General features: G+C 40.9%; 1 protein-coding gene across 1 annotated transcript in view; it reads left to right on the top strand.

Annotated features, from left to right (window-relative positions):
- The window catches only part of cpped1 (calcineurin-like phosphoesterase domain containing 1), a 51912-nt gene continuing 42230 nt past the window's right edge, over window positions 1-9682 (top strand). The window contains 2 exon segments of the mRNA XM_051939782.1: window positions 1-366; window positions 7243-7461. Coding sequence (XP_051795742.1) covers window positions 303-366; window positions 7243-7461 — 283 coding nt within the window. The 5' untranslated portion in view covers window positions 1-302.

The following is a 9682-nucleotide window of genomic DNA, read 5'->3' as shown; positions in this document are numbered from 1 at the left end:
TTCCGGGTTGGCTTCAATTCTGGAGCCAGATGCTTCGTCCACTATATATACAGTCTATGGTTTTGACGTACTGAGACTGACCTGTTGGTAAACGGCTGCAGTCTGCGTTGCAGTCACACTGGGGGCCGCTGCAGCAGAAGTCACACACAACCAGCAGCAGGCTGTGTAGTCGATCACCGATAGTGTCCAGTCCGAGCTAGTCGCGGGGACAGCTGGAGTCACACAGCCCATACACAACAGTCCCGCCCGGAGGCACGACTCTCCAATCGCACAGTAGTTTGCCCGGACAACCAGCGGACACCATGGCTGAGAGTGACAACATATTTCTCAGGGCGAAACACCGGACATTCAGTGGACTGACTGAAGGTAACCGACTTTCGTTAGCTTGTTTATCCCCGCCGGCTAGTCAACTTATATGCTAACCCGCTAGCTAACATTTGTTGGCAGTTACACAAGTTGTTGCTGGCTGCAGGTCAGCGGTGTGACAGAACCGAGTGCAGTCCCTGGACAGGTTTTTTGTAGCTTAATGTTGATAAACGTGCCATCGCTGTTAACCTTAGTCAGTCAAGGTGACTAGCATGTTAGCGTGTGTTTACAAAAGTATCGTTAGGTAGTGTTGTTCTCTGATTCAGCAATGAATCAAGTCAGCGAAGGAATCGATGTCAGTGGCTGCTGGCTTTGCGCTCCACATATATTAGGAAACAGAGAGAATGGGGATAGTTTCGAAACTTCGTGTAGAATAGTTACAGAATGGACAGTCGGTCATACAAAAGTTCTTAACTAAAGTCACGTTTGACTCCCAGTGTGAGTCTTATTATGAAGCGTCCATCTAATTCTAACCACAGTCTTGAGCTTAAATCTTTAAGCACAGCTTTTTTTTTGTCTCTGCGGATTAAAAGTTTTAAAAATAAGTGAATTACATTTAGATTTTTAACTGTTAAAGTGCACCGTTCAGCCCTGCAGCTATGATATGAAGTGATTCAAATCATGAGTACAGTGTTGAGCTGCACTGGTGACAAATGAAAGCGAAGCATTGAACACCCTGCAGTGAGGGGATCTTTGACTCTGTTATGCTTTAGAGGAGTTTTACTGACACTGATTGTGTCCACTTGTCCCTATAGTGGAAAAAGGTCACTGAAAATCAATACAAAATTGTTTTGACTGATCTCCTTTATCTTCTTATTAATAATTTCTATTCTGATGGGAATAGTCTCTTCTAAGATGACAATGCCTCCATCTATAGGGCACAAGAGGTCACAAGAGGGGTCAATGAATGGTTTGACAAGTATGGAAATTATGCTAACCATATGCTATGGCCTTCACAATCATCAGATCTCAAGGGAATTGATCACCTACTAGCCTGTAGGGCTGAACAACTGATCAAAGTATTTTGAAATATGGCCAGATGTACTATTCAAATCACTGGTAGTGCAGTGTTTTGTTAAAGGCAAAATACCATTAATGAAGTTTTATGGTGTCACAGAAATTCTTTAGGCAGAAGGGAACATGCTTGTTTGGTACAGAACAGAGGTAAAATGACTTGATTTTTCAAGTGGAACAGAAATAAAAACATTACCATTCCTGCTAAACTCAAGAATCATTTTGCAATTACAATATCAGTCACAAAAATCACAGTAGGAATTGTTTTGCATATCATTCAGCTTTTCGAGGTTTTGGATCGTTGTGTCAAACAGCACTCTGCACCACCATCATTAAAACAATATACGTGGGAACATCTAATATGGTGTTCATCCCTCTGCTTGTAGAGGTTCAGAAATTTGGAGAAAACTGGCAACTTGTAATGGCCCAACATCTTACTGAGACCTTTCATGTTGTCTTTCCTTTTATTAGTCACCTGTCTTTGTATGCATCCATCAGATTTTACCCCTCATCTCTGTTTGGTTTATCAGCACCTCCTACTGGAAACCAGCTAGTATTAGGGAACTAAGGAGAAGAAATTGAAATCTTCAATATTTTATTATTTGCCACAGAAGTAACCCCCCTTTGCACTTTAATCAAAAACATGATTAGTTTTGTTTTAAGTGCACCGTCTGCCACCTGAGAAATCTGAGCAATTTATGCTTGAAGTTCGGCTCCTTGAACACAGCCACATTAGACTGCTGTCTCTTATGTCCCGTCACGAGAGCATTGCCAGCTTTTTTTTCGCCATTGGTCTATAAAATAATCCCACATCTGACTCCAGAGAGAAACATTATACTACAAAGTATGCTCAGTGGAAGAGAAACAACTGCAGGGTCTGCATGTGAGCTCCATGAAATGTTTATAGATTGTGTCTGGTGGAGGTACTGAAAAAGAAGATGGCTTATAACTCAGGAGCAGGAAACATGCATTGGGCGTGCACATGCGCATTTGCATGTTGTATATCAATGCATGTGCACCATGTGATTTGCATACATTCCTTTATAAAATAAATATGCTTACGGAGGTGTGTGCATCGTCAGCTAATGAATTCTATATGAAAATATAGAGCTGAGGCGGAGATTCGAGACAATTCTTCTGAGCTGCAGGAGTTTAAAATATGCTGATGAAAGTTTTTGATAAAACAAACAACAGCTCAAGTTTGCATCCTCTCAAGAAGGAAATACTAGTGAGATAAATTGGGTCTGTATGTACCACAATAGGAAGCTTGATTGTTCGCTACACTGATTCTGCTAGCTGGTTAAATTCATCAGTCCCCACTTTGTAGTCACAAGTTAAGATCCATGTGAGGCGAGTCTGGACGGAAAACATTCTAAATTCGATTGAAGCGATGATGATGGTAATGATAAAAGCAGAATATGCTTCCCCTCATGATTTCGTAAATGTCAATTACAAGGAGGGGATCATTGTAAAGCTTCTACTTGTCTCGTTCCCACTCTTCGTTGCTCTTTCTTTTGCTATCTTTGCTCAAGTTTCTCTGGAGGACAGAATTATCATAAACTCATTTGGGAGAGTGATACATGGAGAGCATGTTAAACACAGAGGATGCTGAGCAGCTACTATCCCCTGCTGAGTGTGAGTGAGGGGATTTGTGCAGAATGCAGATGCAGTCTCTCAGTGACAGCAGTGCATAGCTACAGTGGCACTCCTTCCACATCCTCCGGAAGCTAAATGAGCCGGGCAGAAAGCTGTTGTTTACACCTGCTCTTAGCGTCTGTCCATTTTCAAGCAACAGCAAGAGTCCATTTCCACATCGCTTCACTGAGCTTCTCTTGCGTCCTCCATGCCATAGCTTGTCATGACCATCAGCCAAGCCGCTTGGAGTGTCTGCTTCTGTTCTTCACATGGAAAGGCAGGCACTGTTTGCCTTGTTAATGAATATTTGAGAGTGATTAGATTGTAGGGCTCTTCTGTTGCGTAATATCAGGATTATGTAAAACACTTGTTCTTTGCCATTCATTCTCCAACATCTAGCTCTTTGTTAATTATTTACCATTGGTTACTCATGGAGAGAGCACGCACATCACTTCCGATCTTCTATTCCCAGTCCTAAATCCTGATCACAGTGCTTTCAACTAATCAAGTGTTGTGCTGATTCCCTGAATGAATATGAGGACGTTCACATGAAGCTTTCACAGCAGGCCTTACACCATGAAATGACTAATACTGTCATGACGCCAAATCTTTGAAGCTTATATGCTTACGTTTAATATTACAGTGTTTCTTGTTATGTGGAAGCATCCTGTGACTTAAATATATTGAAATTCAAATGTTTAGATTCTGTCATAAGACCCAGATAATGCTCAGCAGACAAATCAAAAGGTCAGCTGCTGATGGAAGTGTGAGCACTGAAGTTTAAGTTTGAGCAAAAGTACCCAATTATATATGCATTCCAACATGAATAACATATTTTTACGGCTCAAACTTTTATTGAACTGCATAGCCAGCGTGTTACCTGCAGTGGATCATGGTCGGTGTGCCTCCAATTTAAAGGAACACACCGAATCCTAGCATTGAAAGACTGAAGACAGGGTGAGTGACATCTCACCTCACCATCTCACCTAAAAATAATCAATATTACTTTATGTGTACGCTCTATAATACTGTCACAGTGCTGCGCTGCCATCAGACAGCTCTTTCCAACGAGGAACTAAAGCCTTTATATCGCCATCTTCAAAGCCACCAAACTGCATTGACAAAAACAGCAATTTTTACCTCACAGAAGACAAGAGTTACTGATTCACCGCTGTTAAAGTGTGGTGCTTTAACACCTTAGTTTGAAACCAAACTATGGTACTAAAACACCAAAGTCACATAGCAGCACAAAAAAACTAACAGATCGAAGCTGCAACAGGCCAGCAACTGTTGTGTTCTGTGCAGTAAAATGACTGTTTTTGTCCAAGAAGTCATGGGGTGTTGAAGAGAGCATTGAGCGATGTAAAAGCTTCCGTTTCCCATTGGAAAGGGCTCTCGGCCAGCAAGGTAAAGCAGTGCAAATGCTCTAAATGTAGTCTAGACTCGAGCCTTTTTCTAAATGGCTAAAATAGGTTTTGCTGCTGCCCCCATTCACAACAGTTCAGTGCTTAGCCGCCATCCTGGTCCACCTGGCTGCCATCTACTGCAGGTAATACACTGGCTGTGGATAAGTACTTCATACAACCCTCCTTCAACTAAACCGAACTATCCCTTTAACTCACTGGCTGCCAGCTGTTTTCAGAGCAAAGAGCCCCCTACTGCCAGAGTTTTTAAGAATTTTGACAGATATTTCAAGATCTACAGAATATCAGGTTTTAAGACTACATAAACATTGAAACTATCGAAAGAAAGTGTAGATTCTCTTCTTTCATCAGAAAAAAAAAGTTTGTTTCTAGCATTTTCGGTTCTAAAGTTATCGGCAGCAGAACATAGGGTCCTTTCAGCAAAAACACCTGTTTTTGACCAAAAAACAGAGATAACGAGCTTTTTGTACAGAGAGGCACATCAATCACTTTGATGCCAATATTTTTTGGTTTAGTGACATCCCACACAACTGAACAGTTGTTTACTTATATGAAACAATACAAACAACTCGGAAAAAGCATTTTGAGGTCAACTTTTTAACCTTTTGTTAGCTAAATCATTTATTTACAAACAAACAACACAAGTCAACATTTTGGTTCAGAACAATACATCTTACAAAATATAAACAATCTATTTTTAGGTGTGTGTGTGTCTGTGTGTGTGTGTCTGTGTGTGTATGTGTGCTCGCTCTAAACTCATCTGACTCGGCTTCGTCAGATGAGCTCAAGAGAGCGGTGGTGGCGAAACCGAAACTGAAAACTAGCGCGGCTTTGATCGCCAGCGGCTGTTGGCAACGGCACTTTTTGCAGTCGCCCCACCATGGTCACTGTCTTTGTCATTCTTTTGGCCCACTGCAACACTCTCACGTTCCAAAACTCCAGGATTTTCACCGACAAGCTCCGACAGACTATCCTGCAGCCCCCCCAGTCAAAAAACATGATTGACGTCTATAGACGTCATTGGCAGCAAATGAGTTAAGTTCAAATTAAACACTGAGAAACCATTTAAAGCAGGTAATGAATGAGTAAATTCATTTTCAATATTTGGGTGATGCTGTGATATGTATGGCAATGCCAGTTCTCTCAATGGGACTCATTCATTATTTTTGTGCACTAGAAGGCAGTGCATTGAAAACACAGCATCAACACCTTATCACATTTTTGATGGAAACAGTTGCATGTTTAAAAATTCAGCAAATATTTACAGCATTATCATTCATCTAGAGCAGGGCTCTCAAACTCATTTTACCTAGGTAGAGTCTGAGTGAGACTGGGCCGCAAGTATTCCACAAAAACAGGCTTTCAAGCATTCCAAAAAAAAGTACAACTGATCCAACCTTCTCAGTCTTTATCAAAAACAATTCTTCAACATGAACGGTTCTTCAGAATATGAGCTGTTCTAAAGAACATGAACGGTTCTAAAGAACATGAACGTCCCTTCAGAACATAGGCTTCTCCTGCCTACTCCTTGCTGCCAAAGACCTGGCAGCGCTTCCTCTCACACAGCTCAGCCACATTGGGCTTGAGGGAAGAAGCAGTTGAGACCCTCAGTATGGCTTGAAGATGTTTCCATAAGCCGGGGCTATAGTCCCAGACGCAGCGGTCTTGAGTTTGAATCCAGCTCGTGGCCCTTTGCTGCAGGTCCTTCACCACTTTCATGTCTCTCACTGCTGTCTTATCAATTAAGCCAAGGGTATTCAAGTAAATTTCCAAACCAGTCAGAGAGAATGTATTGAAGCAAAGGTCTGGAATGTCATAATGTCTATCTTGAATTAGTGTGATATATGTTGATGTAACCTAGTAGTTCTATTAGCATCTGCATATAATCAATAACTGACCATCAAATCAAATAAATTCAGTACGGTTAAAAAAGATTTTGACAACATTTATAAATAAATAACTTTTGAAGTAATTGTACATCTTAAAATAAAGTACAAAACTTGAAAAAAACAACAACCTGAACCAACTTGTATGCATCTTTTACAATACGTAAATCTCCATAAATGTAATAAATTGAACACTTTTACATTTTTTCCCACCTTATAAGACTCTTTTATATCTCCTGCTGCTTGATGGAAGGACTGAGCTGCAGCTTGTCCTGCCAGTATTTTGAGTCATTTCCTAAATCGTCTTGGAACGATATTTAGTTTTGATTATGTTCATAGTTAAGAAAGCTACCACGCAGCTGTATGTTGAGCCAGACATGGTCAGCATATTCAGGGCTATTTTCACTTTATCACTTTATTCATTTTTCTTTTTTGTCTGTCCTCCTCTCGTCTGGTCTGTCCCTCGCCTCTCAACTGTTTTCTGAACGCGCTCACAGAGGTGCGATGTTTAGCACCTGCAATCAGAAACTTCATTGGCTGAATAGCGCCGCGTGGGATGGCTGAACTTGTATGTAACTAGTCTGTGTGTTTCAGAGCTGATAACCACTTCCGTAAACACTGGAAAAGCTGCGCTGTGCTGAATAACTAATGTACAGAAGCTGATTTTTATATTGTAAAACACTGTAGTTAGAGGCTGTAAAACCAAAACCGTAAGCTGAAAGAAGCTAAAATGCCCCACATGGTCTCCATTTGTGATTCATAGTTGATTTTAGAATATTGATTAACAAAGTTATTATTTGCGTCTTGTTTCCACAACGTGTAAAACTGCCAGATGCAGCTTTAAATGAAGCTGTATTCTATTGTAATCTTGGTATTAAGCAGAACTGTATGTTCATGCTTGTCTCTTTATTTTCCAGATGCTGAGTGTGAGTGGAAGGGACCATTTTGCTTCATCCAAGCTGCAGACCCCCAGCTCGGCCTGATGAAGGCCTGGAGGGATGGCGACTCCGATAACGGTGGGGAAGAATGGGCCGAGGAAGTTGAGCTCACTAAGCAGGCTGTGGAGGCGGTTAACCAGCTCAGACCCAGGCCGAAGTTCATGGTACTGTGTGGTGACCTAGTCCATGCCATGCCAGGTAAGATTTGAGGACCGAAAACAAACACGCTGCACTGGAAATTCTTTAAAATTGTTTTAGGTCTCAAAACAAAATGAGAGTATTACTGCTGCAAACTCTCATCAAAGTGAAGAGGTTGTTTTGTCAGTTTGTCACCTCGTGACGTCTTTCTTATCACTCATTTTTAAAGAGTTAAAATATTTCTGTCTAGTAGCTCTCAACAGGTGTTAAGGGGAAACACCAGGTGTGGGTCCTGCTTTTGCTTTTAACTACACTGAGAGATAAATACATGTTGGGCTCTGAAGCTTGCAAGGAAACCACAACAGCGAGCACTTACTACTGAAAACAAGCCACAGCAAGTGAAGAGGTTCCCAGTGGACACACCACCGCATGGACAGTAAAAACAAGATTTTGGCATCCGCCAGTGGTATTTCCAATTATCCACTAATGTTTTAGGACATAATGTGAACTCACAGATGGCGATTGCCTGAAATTGAACTCTGCTCATCCTCTTTAAGTCACAGCAAATGATACAGCAGTGGTCCCGTGACTGTTATCTCAAAGCATCTGGTACCACACGCAGGCTCGTGCAAATGCTGCACCTTTTTTCCAATCACTCTCTCAAATTACAGATAACAGCAAACTATTTGTAAACACAAGCTGTGATTTCATGCACTATGCACCATTTCACCAGTCCATTTGTTTTATGCCTGATTGGTATTCAACAGTTTGCACACTTGTATTCCCTTTGTGATGTGGAACGGCAATTGACCAAGCGCTCACAGAGCTGGAGCTATATCCAGGGAAATTCTGTTTCACCTGACAAGGCTGCAAATTCTTGTAGAGCAGTGAATGCAGAAATCAGAAACGTTGCTGTGGAGGTGGCTTTACAAGATATGAAAAAGCATGATTTCTGAGCTTCTTTTGAATTTGCCGAATGTTTGTTGTAAAAATGTACAGCAGAAATCACAAACTGTCCAACCTGGTGAATCACAGTCCTTGCAGTGGCTAAAACCTGTAGGTAAATTTTCAAGGAAGTAATGTCAAAATAGGTTGTTACTTAGACATACCTCAGACAGAACTGAAAAATTCAGCCTAACCACTGGATAGTCACCACCTTTGCATCATAAGTTGAAAATTCACCGGCAGCCACACTCCAGCCTTCACCACCAGACGCTGTGGCTGCTGCCATATGCCTTTCACCTCTCGACACTTGTCTGCCTTTGTAAGATGAAATATTTTCACTTCAAGATGATTGCTTGATTATTTCAGGGCTCCAGACTGCAACCAACATGGTTGCATATGTGACTTTTATTTGAGACTGTGCAAGGCAAAATTTTAAGTGGTTGCATTTGTGCAAGTAAATGATGATCATGTATCTGTTTTATTAGTATGGCTTTTATTTCCTCTGTGGCTCTATTAGCTTGTTCCTGTCTGATGCGTGAAATGAGCTGTTATATGTTCCTCTACCAAAAATGAGGAAAGAGGAGGGAGAGGTCAGTCGGACACACCTGAGCTAACCAATTGCAATGGCTAGCTCAGCAGCAGGGTTGCTAAACTAAATAATTATTAATCACAGTCATGGAATGAAGCCTTTTACACACTATATGAAAACGATCGAGTCTTTATGTGTAAAAATGTACTCCGCTCATAAACGGCATAGTGCACTTACAGCGCCCTCCATAGTTAATGACACCCCTGGTTAGGATGTGTTCTTTAGCTTCTAATAAATTCTTTTTTTTTTTCTAAATAATATAGGACCGCAATGAAAAAAAGAGGAAAATCTAACCTTTAATTCAAGTGCATTTATTCAGTAGGGACAAAAATCACACATTAAAAAATAATTCTTTTACATCAAATCATGTGTGCCACAGTTATTAGGACCCCTGATGTTAAAACTTTGTATAACCCCGCTTTGCCAACAAAACAGCACCTAATCTTCTCCTACAATACATTTTTCTACAATCTTGAACGTGAGATTATGCTTCTGCAATAAAAATTGAGTTTAACACATCTTAACCAGGGGTGCCAATAATTATGGAGGGTGCTGCATCTGTGCTGTTTTCTCTGCTCATAGAAAGCATCACATCTAGATAAAATTGCTCAGTTTCGTCTTGGACAAATCTGACATTAGAACTAGGGCCCGACTGATTTATCGGCTGGTAGATTAAATCAGTTGATCATGACCCTAATTAGAACACCTTACTTTGCTCGTTTCAAACTAATTTTTGCTCACACCACA

The sequence above is a fragment of the Acanthochromis polyacanthus genome, chromosome 19 (assembly GCF_021347895.1).
Source record: "Acanthochromis polyacanthus isolate Apoly-LR-REF ecotype Palm Island chromosome 19, KAUST_Apoly_ChrSc, whole genome shotgun sequence".
Lineage (NCBI taxonomy): Eukaryota > Metazoa > Chordata > Actinopteri > Pomacentridae > Acanthochromis > Acanthochromis polyacanthus.
The sequence above is the reverse complement of the archived record's forward strand: the minus strand, read 5'-3'. Positions and strand labels throughout refer to the sequence as shown.